This window comes from Corvus brachyrhynchos, unplaced genomic scaffold, assembly GCF_000691975.1.
Source record: "Corvus brachyrhynchos isolate BGI_N302 unplaced genomic scaffold, ASM69197v1 scaffold65, whole genome shotgun sequence".
In the NCBI taxonomy this organism is placed as follows: domain Eukaryota; kingdom Metazoa; phylum Chordata; class Aves; order Passeriformes; family Corvidae; genus Corvus; species Corvus brachyrhynchos.
Genome location: NW_008238365.1, coordinates 63,429 through 77,183, shown reverse-complemented (window position 1 = coordinate 77,183; position 13,755 = coordinate 63,429). Strand labels below are relative to the sequence as shown.

Below are 13,755 nucleotides of genomic sequence, written 5' to 3'. Positions count from 1 at the left end.
CCAGCTGGTCCCTGATGCCTTGTACCTGGAAAATCCTTCCAGCCGTTGGTGGAAGTTCTGCCCTGCCATGGGGCAGCCTGCAGCATCCAGACCAAGCCAGGGAACTGTTCCAGCCTTAAGGTCTTTAATCACCAGTCAGGTGACAGATGAGCATCAAGCCATGATTATATCCCAGGCTGGGGCTGATGGATTTGAGATACGTGTCGGAATTTGGTGAGGGATCTTGGAGGACCTGGAGGCTCGAGCTGGGGAGCTATAAACTTGAGACAGAGGTCCCAGACCCACCTTAGGAAACAGTCTGTGCTGCAGAGATAGTTCACACCTTTATTACTCTGGCTGGAGGGGTTTTTCCTCACTCCTCTCCCTGCCATCCTTCCTATTTTTTCTGGGACACAAGTGCCTTGAAGCCAGGATGATGGTCCATTTGTCACAGAGCAGAGGGACACGGCGGCATCCCAACAGCATCTGGAGCAACCATCCTGTCCCCTCCATGTCCTCCCTCTGTGTGCACTTAGGTGAGGAAGAAGGTGTTTGGGTTAAAACCTGGCCCTCTCCCACCCTCAGCTCCCAGGCATAGCCCCATGTCCATGGGGCAGTGTCTCTCCTGCTCCCAAATCATCCAAGTCCAGATTTCTCTCAGGGAAGGACATGCTGCCCAGGTTGTACCAGTCTCCCTTTCCAGGAATGAGTCTGATCCCAGTGGGATCCCAGCACACCCCAATCAAAGGGCAGGTATTTGCAGGGAAGAACCACTGAATTCGCATGGACCTTCTCGAGCCAACTTGACTTTGCAGGAGGCTGGCTCCCCAGGATGTTCGAGGGAGCCCAATGCAAGGGAACAAAGAGCTGGGGTTTAGGGACTGGTGCCACCCAGCCACCCTCCTCCCCACCCCAGCTGCCCAATATGGTGTCACAGCATCTTGTCTTGCACCACGTTCCCTCCAGCCCAATCGCCGGCAGCGTCAGCAGAACTGCAGGAGAAGCAGAGCCCAGGGCAGGTGGTGAGCCCTCACCCAGTCCCCAAAGCCCGACTTCAGGGGGCTCTGCCACCTCTGAAGGCTAGGAAAGGGTCGGGTTGCCCAGAGCCTCTCCCCAGATGGTTACAGACCTTCCAGCGGTTCCCACACTCGTTGCACAGCACGAATGTTGTCATGGGCTCGTCGGCGCTGCGCGTCTGTACCTGGGGTGGAGCAGCAGCACACCAGCTCAGCAGAGACCCTTCTGGTGTGCCCCAAACCAGGGTCTCCTGGGGACCAGGCCTGACCTGGTTGTACGTGCAGTTCTTCTTCCTGCATTTGCCGCACTGGAAGAGGTCGGTGACGGTGCCGCCTGTCTTGGCCATCTGGTGCTCCCGGATGGCCTCCTGGGTCATGGCATTCCGCAGCTTCTTCAGCTCATCACTGGCCATCTCCTGCCACCGGCATTGGCCCGGATGGGTCAGTGTGGCCATGGCTCTGCTCACAGCCAAGTACCCCATCCTCTCCCAAACCAGGATTAATCCTGTTCTCTGTTTGCTGGAGGGCTCAGACCCACCCAGGCAAAAAAATCACTCCATCCTCAAACTAAAACTGCTACCTCCAGGGATCTGTCTCCCTGAAACTGGGCTTCTGAGGACCCTGATTTGTGGACCCTGGTTGAGGAGGACAAATGGGGACTCTCCAGCCTGATTCCTGCCAGTGTGATATCCCACAGCCAGATCTGTGATGCGCTGGGGGTCTGTAGGGCTCTGAGGGGACCCGCAGTGCTGCCAGCTTTCTCCCAATGCTCTCTGTGCCTCATCCAGCACCGGGGTGGGACGGGGACGTGCTGGGACAACCCCACTGTGGACAGCACCAAGCCGAGACCCAGCACTTGGGCAGCACGGAGGCAGCATGGATGAGATCCATGGGCACCACCACCTCACTTCCCACCTCAGCAGTCATGCGGGCAATGAGGCCAGGCTCAATGGCCCCGCACAGCACGTTCCTCCGCAGACCAGGGTTCTTGGGGTCCTTCAGGTTGCTGATCCTGCTCCGCACCCGGTTGCGATACTTCATGTCTGTGCTCTTCAGCTCCTGGAAGATATGTGGGGTCTGTCAAGGAATCAAGGGGGCAAGGTGAGGAGATGCCAGCTTGGGTGGTGCTGTCACCAGGGCCAATGGTCATGTGGAGGTGGCTGATCTCAGTGGGGCTTTTGCTCCCTGTGGGAAGCGTCCTCATCCTCGGCTTTAGGAGGATGAAGCACAGCTTGAGATGTGGAGAGGAAAATGACTTTGCATTGCCTTGGAATGTCTAACATCCAGGTGAAGCTGTCACCTCAGGGACTGTCACCAAGCCCTGTGCTGGGACAAAAGTTCACGGTGCAGAGGACTCGGTCTACTCCCTCCTCCCAAAGAACAGGGATATGGACAGGTTGATGTAGCCAGAGTCTGGGATGCACCAAAAAGTGCACCCAGGAGGGGAACCACCCTGGGGTTGGTTCCAGTCTCAGGGGGCTGCCAGGAGAACCTCAAGCCTTGAGCTGGGGGTAGGCAAAGGTGGCTCCATCCCGGCCAGCATGGCACAGCCTCGATGTTGTGACAGACTGGGTCTGGCAGGAGATACAGGCACCTACAGCAGGCTCAAGGAAAAAGCTTTGGCTGGGTTTGGATTTATTTCCCCAGGAATGAAGACAGGTCCCCGACCAGAGGGGCCTGGGGGGAACACACAGACCCCCGCACTAAGGCGGGTGCTCAGGGGATGCTTTGCTCAGCATCAGCTCCAGCCTCAGCCTCAGCATCCTCTAACTGTGGTCTGGGCTCCCTCTGCAGGCAACGAGCACAGCAGAGCCTGTCACCTTCTGTCCTTGTCCCTGTCACCCTGTCCGGTCCCCAGTACCACTCTTGAGCCCACATACGACCCCCCCCACCCCGCAGATGGAGCCTGGGGACCCCTAGCCCCCCAAAGGATATGGTCTTCAATCTCCGATGCCATCTTCTCGCAGTTGACACTGAATTCCTTGTAGTCATCTAAAGGGTAGAGAGGTTTAGGGGTGACTTTCAGGTGTGAAACCAGCCAGGTCTCACTGTACCTCCTCCAAAAAATCTCACCTCTCCCACTGAACTCGCCCCAGACACTCCATCCCTAAAATACCTATTTTTATCCATCTGGAACCTTACAAAGATGCATTTTCATGTCCATCCCCCTTATCAGAGACCCTACCAACTTCCTTTTCTTTCCTTTTGGGGCTGAATGCTCCCGCTAGGACTGTCCCATAGGAGAGACAGCCCAGTCTGGGGTCCAGCACCCCCAGAACTGCTCACCATCCATGCGGAGTGCAGCCGTCAGCATCTCGATGCATTTGTCCCGCACCGAGTCCCCCGTGAGATAGCAGGGGGCCAGGAAGCAGGGGCTGGGAGAGAAGGAAGGGCTGGTGGGGGTTCGTGGCATCTCAGGTTTGGCCTTGCTGCTGTTGGCTCTGCAGGGGCACATGGAGAGGGACGGGCAGGTGGCAGGGTCCTGGCACAGCCACAGGGACCTGCCGGGGTCCCTTGGAAATGGAGTGGGTCTCTCCTACCTTTCCTCCTTTCTCCTACCTTTCCTCCTTGCTGTCACCGGAGTTTCTCTGGGAGCCAGTGGGAGCTGGAGAGAGGCTGGTGCCCACAGAGGCTCTCCTGGGAGTGGCACAGAACGGGACAGTGGGGATGACACCAGAGAGGGGGCAGGGAGTGGTGGCAGGACCTCAGGCACCAGCACATCGATGAGAGCGCTTGGGAGCCAACAGGAATCTCCCCAGGGGAGGATTTGCTTCTCCCAGGGAATATCCCAGTGCTGTGGCAGGATCAGGGCTCCCAGCCACTTCTTCTCACCCCCTCCATGGTCAGGGCATCCCCAAGGGGGCCCTAGAAGCATCCCCAGGCTGCCCAGGGACACCCCCTCCTTACCTCTCCCCTGACAGTCTCTTCTGTGGGGAGGAAGAGGAGGAGATGGTTGACGACCTGGAGTCAGCAGAGGCTCTCCTGGCAGGACAAACCCCATGTCAGAGGGCAGTGATTGGGACCAGATGGTGGGTCCACACCCCCAACCACAGTCCAGTGAGGGGCTGGGGGCTGGCCTCTCCCATCTTCACCCAGCCCAGCACCCACCTCTCTTTCTTGCCTTCCAGAGGTGATTTCTTGGAGGATGCAATGGGGCTCTGGCCATCACTGGACTCTCTTCACCACGGAGGCCCAAAGGAAGGGAGAGAAGCTCTCAGCAACCCCAGCATACTCTGGCAACTTGTGAGCTGGAGTCTGTCCATCTGCATTCCCCTTCCCTAAGCCCACCATCCCCAGGCTGCCAGCAAAGCCTCTCCTGGGCTGGCAGTGCCTGGCACAGCCTGGCGTGAGGGTCAGGGCAGCCTTTGGCAGGTACCTCTCCAGGTTGGAATCGGCAGAGTGGCCCTGGGTGGCAGTGGCATGAGAGTCAGGCTTGCTGGGCTTCCTAGGGACAGAGAGAGCAGGGGTCAGATGAGCACTGTCCAAACTGGCCTCATCCAAGGAATAATTAGCTTTAGAGAAGGGAAAATAAAAAACTGCCACTTCTCCCTCCTCCAAAAACTGCCCTGGTGCTGTCCCAGAGGCAGTTTGGTCTCCAGAGGTGCTGCCAGCATCCATGGGTAGGCAGAAATGGATAAATTCTTAAGGACCAAGCAGAGGTTGGTCTCATTGACCTCGTGCCCCCCGACAGCAGGCAGGAGCCCTCACCTCTCCTTGTGCTTCTCCCTGTGCTTCTCAGCCGTATCCTTGCCGTGCTTCAGCCCTTCACTGGGGCAGCTGGAAACATCCAGCCCCTTCTTCTTCTCCCTGTCTCCATCTGTGTCCTTCTCCTTCTTCCCATCTGAGTCCTTCTCCTTCTTTGTGGTGGTAGACTCTGGGGGAAGGATTTGGGTGTCACAGTCACAGCCCAAACCAGCACAGGGTACCTGCAGAGCTGCATCCTGGGGTGGGGAATGATTGTGGAGATGCTCAGCCCTTGGTGGGGCACACACTGATTTACACCACTCTATCCCAGAGTGAAAACAAGCCCTTGGAAAATCCAAACCCATGCATCTGGGTTACAGGTTATGGGAGTCTGCACATCCCAGCTCTGGACTGATCCCACTCCATCCCCCCAGAAAGCATTGGGGCTTGAGGTGCGGGGATGGCCCAGGGAGGATTGAGGCTTTTGGGGGTTCTTGCCTTCCCCTGGCATCACTCACCCAGAAGCCGCTTCCAGTTTTTGATGAGGATTTTGGCTGAGGCCACCACCTCTTCATCTGAGCAGTGTTTCCGCACTGAGTTCACAGCCACTCCGATCCGTGTGGTCTGGGTACACACGTCCTTAGGGATGTGCTGGCTGGCACAGGACACAGGATGAACTACCCCATGGGGTGTCCCCCCACCCAAACCCCCTCACCTGGAGCAGCTGGATAGTCATGGTGTAGCCGGTGAGGGATTTGAGCAGATCCAGTGCCCCTTCCTGCAGCAGGGAGAAGCCACAGGAGCCCTTGAGGAGGCTCCAGGCAGCACCAGGAAAGGCATGACAGGAGAACCCAAAGCAGCCCTGGGCTGCTCCCTGGGAATGCCTGACCCTCTGTGTCAACACACGGACAGAAAAGTCCCACACCCAAATCCTGCTGGACCATCCCAGCACCAGGTCACATCTCCAGCTGGGTAGCAGAAGCTTTTCTTAAAACTTGGGAAAACCCCATCCACAAGAAAAACCTGGGCTGGTGGGAGCTAGGGAGAGCTGGGGGACACCCCAGTGTCCTCCACCCAGGGGTGTGAAGGTCCATGGGACACAAGCCCCAGCATTGCATCCTGCGGCGGCAGCTGGGCTAAAGATAGTCCAGCATGGAGCCTTCCTCCTCCTCCCTCTCTTCCTCCTCCTCGTCCTTGGTATATTTAGAGCCCCAGCAGCAGACACCAGCTCCCAGGTATCCCCCGCCACTGGGACCCAGCTCCATGGATTCCCACCTTGAGGGGCTGGATCAGACCCCCCTGGTTTGATGGGTGCAGGGACATTCCCGTGCTCTAGCTGGATCCTGGCTCTGTCCCATCCCAAAGTGCAGCAGGAAAGCTGTGGAGCACCCCTGTCCCTTGACCCCTGGGTAATTCCTGGCAGCAAGCAGAGCCATGGGATCTGGTTTGATACCAAGCACTGGCATCCCAAAATGCCACCAGATCCAGGGAGACAGCAGTGCTGCCCCCCAGCCAGGAGCCTGCACCTTGTCGGGGCAAAGGCCAGTGGAAACGGTCAAATATTAACTCTGAGGGCTGGGCTTGGCACATGTAACTGGCTCACCAGGATCCCCGGATGGATTCTCACTTGGCACAAGGGCAGCAGGGCTGGATCCCAGCTTCCCCCAGCACACAACTACCAAAACCACCCATGAAACAGCAACTGATGCCCTCCCCTCCCTTTGCAACACTTGTGTAACAGGCACAGCTGTGCTGGGGGCGTTGGGGGTGTTATGTCCCCCACCCCAGAGCTTTTCCTTGCTTGTATACGAGCCTCTGGCCCTGGCACTGATGGGGTGTTGGTGGACAGGCCGGGGGCCAAGCACCTGTTGCGCACAGTCCGGCACTGCCGAGCGGTGTCTAGAGCTGCCACCCATGGGACAAACCCCCCCCCCCCACCCCCAAATCCCAATGTCTGGGAGCAACGGGGTGCAGGAGAGCCCCAAATTAGAGGCAAAATTAAATCCCCTGGGTGCTGACTATGATGTCCTGAGGCTGGGCTTGGGGGACATAGGCAGCACCCCTTAAACCCACTCAGCCCCTCCAGGGACAACATGAGGGGTATGAAGAGCAAACCCCCTCCTTTTCCCAAGCCACGCAACAACACTCAAACATGCATGTAAATAAGCATGTGTGTAAATATGCACGTGTGAAAATACATATGTGTGTAAATATGCACACATGCCCCGAGGAGCTCGGCCACCTTACCGTGCTCTTCCTGGCCACCATCTTATCCAATTTCTTGGCAATCCGGACCAGCTCCTCAGCGGGCCCCATGCCGGGGGCTCCAGCGGAGCAGGATGGTGGCTGCGGGCACAGCTGGGCACTGCTGGCATGGGGGGCCCTGGGCAGCCGGGTGGGAGGGAGCAGAGAGGAGGGGAGAAGGGGGAAAGGGAAGGGAAGGGAGAGAAAGCAGAAAGGAGGTGGGGCTGTCCCGGCCAGTTATAAACTCCTGCCAGGAAAGCGAAATAGCACGGGGGAGGGCTAAATATAGCCGAGAGCCACGATTGCAGGAGCGGGGGAGGTGCGCGTCGGGGCGCTCCGGGACACGCGGCTGTGGCGGCCACGGGGAGCCCGGCGTGCCGAGGGACGGGGCCCGGGATGGGGCTGTGCCATCGGGATGGCTTAGACAGGGAATCCTGGGGGGCACGGGTCCAGTGCAGTGTGTCGCAAGCTCTGTTCTTCCCAAAGTTGGTGTCCTGCAGCAGCAAGACCCCTGGGGGAATAATTTTTATCCTCCATGTATTGGAATATTCCAATATACGTGGGATTCCAGTATATAGGAATAGCTCTTATACTGGAGTACTCCATATATTGAATACCCCATCCCTGGAAACGTCCAAGGTCAGTTGGACAGGCTTGGAGCAACCTGGTCTAGTGGAAGGTGTTCCCACTACGGCAGGGGATGGAAGGAATGATCTTTAAGGCCCCTTTCAACATTCCATGATTGTGCGATGACAAATGACATGCCAACATGTCCTGCAGTCTTTGAAGCACAGCAGAGCCTTGCTGGCTGATGGTGTGCCTGCCTGAGGTGGGAGCCAGGAGCCCCTCAGGCCTGGCTGGATGGGCAGCAATGGGGCACAGGCCAGTGGGATGTGTAGGTGACAACAACCTTGCCATTCTTGCTTGTCCCTGCTCCAGCACCCAAAAGGGGTGGCTGTAGGACAAGCATCCTGCTCTGGATCCATCCCAGCACACTGGGAAGATGCCCATGTACCAGCCCAGCCCCACATGGCTGCCCCAAGGGTGATCACAGATGCCAGTGACTGGGAGCCTCAGGGACACAAAGCAGCAGCATCACCATGCTGCAGACTGCCAGGGGCTGTGGGCTGTGTCCCAGGGCAGGGGCTGTGCCCCCCACACACTCCCAGGTGCTTAAAAAAATGATGGTTTATTATAAATTGGAGACAGAAAACATTAAAAAAAGGACTTTTTTGAGATGAAACATTTGACACAGAAATGAGAGGGGTAAATTGAGGGGGTATAGAGGCAGGCGAGTCACAAAGGACACTGGTACAGGCATATGCTGGTCCTAGAAAAAGCTGCAAAAGCCCATCTGAGAGCCCCGCCCAGTGCCGGGGCGGCGATCCAGCACCCATCCCAGATGAAGGACGTGGCAGGGGCCCTGTGGTACCACCTGAAACATCCATCCCCCTCCAAATCAGGGAATGGCATTTTGATACCAGTTTTGGAGAAGCTTTGGAGCATCCCCAAGCCCCACCAGTCCAGGCCGCTCCTGGAAGCCAGGGTGGGGGATGGACACAAACACACCCCACTCCCCCCCCCGCCCCCCCATTTCTTGCCCATCCCAAAGGCTTCACAGTTGGGGTACAGAAGGAGGCTGGGGGTCCATGGCTGCCCCCAGGATGAGGAGGACGCTTCATGACTACCTGGCAGAGGGTAGGGGACACCGAATACAGCTCCCCCATCCCAAATTCCTTGCAGAGAAGGAAGAAGAAAACCCAAGGGATGGGCAGAGTCCACAGGAAGGACAGAAGAGCAGTGGGAGCAGGGGCTGGCACAGAAACCTCAGCCCACCAGTGCAGCGAGCATGTCTGTTCTCTGCCCCTCAGGTCCCCACCGCCACCATCCATGGATGGTTTTCCCAATGCAGGGGGTCTCTGGGCCCCCTTGGAGAGCAGTGGTCCCATGCCAGGATCCTGGGCACATGTCCCTTGTGGCCTGGCTCTAGCAAGCCCCCAGCAGGGAGCTGCCTCTAGTCCCAGCCAATGGGACAGTGACAAATGGGCCACCCCCACCCGGTCAGTCTTGCAAGAGGTGGACGAAGCTGGCAGGGAAGACGCCGGTGCGGGAGCCATCGCCCTCGATGAAGCCGACCTGGGGGTGCAGAAAGAGGGTTCAGGAGGGTGGGAGTCTTATCTCGAGATATCAGCCCCAAAACTTCTCCCCTGCCCAATTCCAACAGGGACTTAGAGAGGCAAAGCTGTGGTGACACATCAGTGGAGCCCTCCCAGCCGTCCTCCATGCACACATGGGGCAGGAGTCCCCCATCCATGCCCCCCCAGAAGAACTCAGCCTCCTTCAGAAGAGAACCGGAGTGGGAAAAGGACCAGGATTTGGATCCCAGCACCTGTCCGTGCCATGGTGACTCACCCAGATCTGCTCGTCCTCCTCTCGTGTCACCACGATGACCTCCCCCTTGGAGAAGGTCAGATCTCGCGCCTTGTCCCCCTTGCAGTCAGCCACTGCTTTCACCCGCTTCTGCCTCCCCTTGGCCTGAAATGGGATGAAAAGGGGGTGACAGAACCCCCCGAGGCCACCCAAAGGGCAGCAACAGGGATACAACCCCCGATCATTCTGTCTGCCACCCCATGATAAGAGGAGCTGGGATGCTTGGGGATGCAGAGAGGAGGATTTGCACCTACCGGAGCAAATCTCCTGGGCATGGGCACAGGGGGCACCTTGCTGAGAGCAGGGTCCTCGGGGCCACCAGGGCTCTGGGGGGACCCGGCCAACCCCACTTTGCCCACCATGCCGCTGATGCGCCGGTACGAGCGGGTGCTCTCTGAGCTGTGGGTGACATGGGGAACAGTGTCACCCCCCCTCTGCAGGTGCCTTCCTCCGCCCTGTCCTCCTTCCTGCGAGGTCTCAGGGGGGTCAGGGCTTCCTCCATGGGACCTGGATCCCACCCACAGCCCCCGGATGCTGACGGAAAAGGTCCCCAGCACCCAAACTCCCTCAAATGAGCCCATCCCACCACAGTTTCCCAAGAAAGAAAAAATATATATGGTAACTTGCAGAGGATCTTGGTGTCCTCCCAAATAATCTGCATCATTATCTCCAAGGACAACCCAGCATCCCCTCAGCTGCCCGTGTCTCCTCCTGCATCCCAGGGTCACCACCAACTTCTCTGGAGACCCCAGAGGGTGGGGACCCCTTTGCTCCACAGGGATTCCCCATGCCCGTGGGGGTGGCAGGGGTTGAAGCCAACCCACCAGCACCATGCAATGGCCCCCCAACACCAAGTGCAACCCCTGTCTGGAGCAGGGTCCCTACCTGAACTTGACAGGGGGGATGTCAGGGGCCATGTTGCCTGGCAGGAGCTGCCCGGGTGGGGGACTCAGCTCTGGCCCCCGCCGACTGCTGCTAGTGTCCGTCTCGGAGCGGGTCTCCCAGTACGCTGCCCGCTGGCTCTCAATGGGGCTGCAGGTGCTGGGGGTGCCATCCAGGGCACCCGTGCTGCTGGCACAAGGCAGGCTGCGTGGTGCCAGTGCCTCTGCTGCCCCAGAGAAGTGGGGCTCTGACGCCTGCCGGGGCAGTTCAGGGCGCTCTGGGGGAACACGTGCAATGGGGACAATAAACTTGGTCTTCAGGGGAAGGCACAGCCCCACCATGATGACCCCCCACTCCGGCTTACCGGTGGGGCTGTGGCTGGGTTTGGGGCGAGAGCTACCCCGCGTAGGGTTTTTGAGGGGCAACGGCGGGGGGATCTCCTCGCTGTGGGCCCGGCGGGGTGCAGGGCGTGAGGGCACCAGGATGCTCTCGTAGGTCTTGTTGGTGATGTCCATCCCCATGCAGCTCCAGCGGGTCTGGGGGCAGGCGGGCAGTGGGTTGGCGGGCAGTGGCGACGTGCCCTTGAAGGAGCGCTGGAGGGGGCTCACCTGGGGGTACACACACAGCTCCAGGGATGTCCCGCTGCCACCAGCCCCCCAAAAGGGTCTGCACTCTCCCAGCGCCCTCACTGGGGATGTGGAGGGCCCCCACCACCATCCCACAGGTACCTTCTCCTCCAGCTCATCCTCGCTGTCATAGGGGAACTCTGATGGGGGCTCCCAGTCATAATCCACATGGATTTGCAGGGAGAGCTTCCCTGCTTGCACCTGCTCCAGCTGCCAGAGGGATGGGGCAGGTCAGCGGAATCTCAGGATGGGGCAGCCCATAGGGCACTGGAGGGACACATCCCAGAAGCCCCCCACCTTCATGCCAGCCCTCCTCAGGCGCTTTGGTCCCCTCTCCCCATGCTGAGCTTCTCTCCCATTCCTCCATCCCACTTACCAGCTCCTCACACTCACTGTGCTTCAGCCTCCTCGCCACGTCCAGAGCCGTCTCGCCTGCCGTGTTCACTGCCCAAGGGACAAAAGGGGGAAAAATCCAGGTTTCAGCCCTACCATCCCACCAAAGAACACCAAAACCCCCATCCCAACCTCACACCTATGGTGAAGGCAGCTTTGCCCTTCAGGAGCAGCTTGAGGCAGTTGGGCTGGTTGTAGAGCGCACCATAGTGCAAGGCCGTGTTCCCGTCCTGTGTCACCCGGTCCAGTGTTCCCCTGTGCAAGGCCAACAGCAGGAAAGTCAAGGCTCTAGAACACAAAAGCATCTTGTACATTCCTCCCGTGAGGGAGAGGGGCAGGGAACACCGGGAGCACTTGGGACACACCCATTCTGGATGATGAAGTCCACCAAGGGAAGGGATGATCTGTCGGCATGGCGCACGGCCACGTGCAGTGCCAGCTCGCCTGCATCCTGCCAAGAGATGGGAGGGAGAGATGACCCTGAGAATGCTCATCTTCCTCAGGAAGAAGTGAAAAGAAGTACCAGATCCAAGAATGCTCATCTTCCTCTCTGAATGGAGAGAAAAGGAGTGCTGGACACATGTATGCTCATCTCCCCCGAGATGGAAGGGAAAGGAGAGCTGAACCCAAGGATGCTTCATCTCCCAAGATATGGAAGGGAGAGGAGAGCTGGCCTCAACAATGCTTCATCTTCTACAAGTAGGAGAGAAGAAAGCTGGACCTGAGGATGCTCATCTTCCGACCAGCACACCCCTGCCCAAACCCCAGGAAAACCCTGAGCACAGGCACCCAGAGAGGGAAAATCCATTCCCTGCAGGGCTCACCTGACCCTCAGGGCTGGCCAGGGGCTTGGTCAGGTCATGCCCCTCGGCAAAGGCCTGGAGAAGGGCCAAGAGGTCACGGGCTCGAATGGCTTCCCAGAGGCTGTGGGGGTTGTCCCGGCCGCTTTTCTGCACGTAGCGTCGCTCCATGTACTTGGCCATGATATATTCCTTGCGTGCAGCCCTGCCGGAAGGGGGGCTTGGATGGGCATGGAGCTGAGGGGTGGAGCCCTGTGCTCCTGCCTCCTCCTCAAGCCTCAGGATCAAGGGTAAACCTCCAAAGAGGTGCAGATCCCCACCACAATCCGGCAGTGACACCAGGATGCCTCATCCCAGGGCCGTCTTAGAGCCTATGGGCAGTGGCAGCATGGGGACAAGGACAGGGCACACACCATGCACTCCAATTCCACCTCCTCCTCTTCTTCCCAGCACACCCAAGTCCCCGACTCACATATTACTGCTGGCCAAGGGCTTGGGACAGTCCTGTGTGGGTAGCGTGGCCTCCATGATCTCATTGAAGCGAGTGTTCCCGATGCTAACAGCCAGCTAGGGAGAGAGAACAGAGAGACACGAGCCCTCCACACTCACCCTGCTCCAGCCAGATCCCATCCCAGAAGGAAGGAATCCATTGGATCCACCCAGGACTTTCCCAGAGCAGCATCTCTGCCAGGATGATGTTCTCTTGTGGCAAGGGAAATCTGTTTTAGGAGGGAGAAAATCCTGCGGAGCTGCTAGCAGCCCCCTGCTCAGCAAATGGCTTTGCAGAGCCTCCCTTGCCCAGATCACTGTGCTGGGGAAACTGAGGCAAGTTTGCGAGCCCTGGAGCAAACTGGAGACAGATGGGATGGAGGAGAAGGAATGAACCCTGTGTCCCAGGAGGTTTGGGAGATGCAGAGGGTGATTCCCGGGGCCAGGAGACCTCCAGACTCAGGGAGCAGCTTACCAGCAGCTCAGAGGTGCTGAGAACATCCAGAGTGAGGGACTGGATACGGGAATAATGCACACCCAGCTCCCGATGGATACCCGAGCACTCGATGCACGTCAGGATGCCAAGGTTGGTAGAGAGCCATGTGGGATCTGCAGTGGGAGCGGCGAGGGCCTCAGCACCACACCCAGCCTCCCAAGATGCTGTGACCCCCATGACAGCTGACCCACACCCAGGGCAGGGGGACACCCCAGGCCGTAACATACCTGGGGCGCCACAGTCACAACACTGCTTGTTTCCTGGCATGTTCTTCACCTCACTGATGACCAACCTGGTGAGCTCCTGCACGCCGCCGTCCACCCCGGTGCCTGCCGCCGCCCCGCCACCGCCCCCATCCCCCTTGAAGGCATTGCTCAGGGCTTCGTCCTTGCTGTTCTGCAGCACTGAGACCCACCTGGGCAGGACGGAGGAGGAAGAGGAGGATGGAGAAGGCAGAGCAGGATCTGGCACGTCAAGGAGGAGGGATGGGCTGTGGCACTTACACAACACACTCCTGCTCATCCTCCGCTTGGAAGTGATACGTCCTGTTGTCTGCAGGGATGGGGAGAGGGGAGAGAAGGTGAAAGGGGAGAAGCTGTGTCTGCAACATCCCTTGAATTGTTCAAGCCAGCTTGGACAGAGCTTGGAGCAATCTGGTCTAGTGGAAGGTGTCCCTGCCCATGGTGGGGGGGTGGAACAAGACAATCTTTAAGGTT

At 58.6% G+C, this 13,755-nt stretch overlaps 2 protein-coding genes across 5 annotated transcripts in view; both read right to left on the bottom strand.

The window, feature by feature from the left end:
* Positions 1-304: 304 nt before the first annotated feature.
* TCEA3 (transcription elongation factor A3) lies at positions 305-7,128 on the bottom strand. Of its 2 annotated transcripts, none has more exons than XM_017736225.1 (14): positions 6,927-7,128; positions 5,395-5,457; positions 5,198-5,318; positions 4,704-4,869; positions 4,372-4,440; positions 4,104-4,172; positions 3,903-3,977; positions 3,555-3,632; positions 3,282-3,436; positions 2,931-2,987; positions 1,911-2,065; positions 1,265-1,411; positions 1,109-1,180; positions 305-971 (listed from the first exon to the last, which is right to left on the bottom strand). In XM_017736225.1, exons 1-14 carry the CDS (start codon positions 6,993-6,995, stop codon positions 963-965), a joined length of 1,305 nt encoding a protein of 434 aa, XP_017591714.1. In that variant the 5' UTR covers positions 6,996-7,128; the 3' UTR covers positions 305-962. The 2 variants fall into 2 exon arrangements, with proteins under 2 accessions (XP_017591714.1, XP_017591715.1); XM_017736226.1 differs by having other exon boundaries at positions 5,198-5,303.
* A 965-nt stretch (positions 7,129-8,093) lies between these two features.
* Positions 8,094-13,755, bottom strand: part of ASAP3 (ArfGAP with SH3 domain, ankyrin repeat and PH domain 3) — a 13,706-nt gene continuing 8,044 nt past the window's right edge. For 2 of the 3 annotated variants that reach the window (XM_017736221.1, XM_017736223.1), the window contains 14 exons: positions 13,543-13,591; positions 13,267-13,454; positions 13,019-13,152; positions 12,527-12,621; positions 12,079-12,259; positions 11,620-11,705; positions 11,394-11,509; positions 11,238-11,305; positions 10,964-11,071; positions 10,600-10,843; positions 10,239-10,512; positions 9,608-9,752; positions 9,336-9,458; positions 8,094-9,059 (listed from right to left, as the gene is read on the bottom strand). In XM_017736221.1, coding sequence (XP_017591710.1) covers positions 8,985-9,059; positions 9,336-9,458; positions 9,608-9,752; positions 10,239-10,512; positions 10,600-10,843; positions 10,964-11,071; positions 11,238-11,305; positions 11,394-11,509; positions 11,620-11,705; positions 12,079-12,259; positions 12,527-12,621; positions 13,019-13,152; positions 13,267-13,454; positions 13,543-13,591 — 1,886 coding nt within the window. In that variant the 3' untranslated portion in view covers positions 8,094-8,984. The remainder of the gene's footprint in view (positions 9,060-9,335; positions 9,459-9,607; positions 9,753-10,238; positions 10,513-10,599; positions 10,844-10,963; positions 11,072-11,237; positions 11,306-11,393; positions 11,510-11,619; positions 11,706-12,078; positions 12,260-12,526; positions 12,622-13,018; positions 13,153-13,266; positions 13,455-13,542; positions 13,592-13,755) is intronic. The other variant, XM_017736222.1, reaches the window with a different exon arrangement.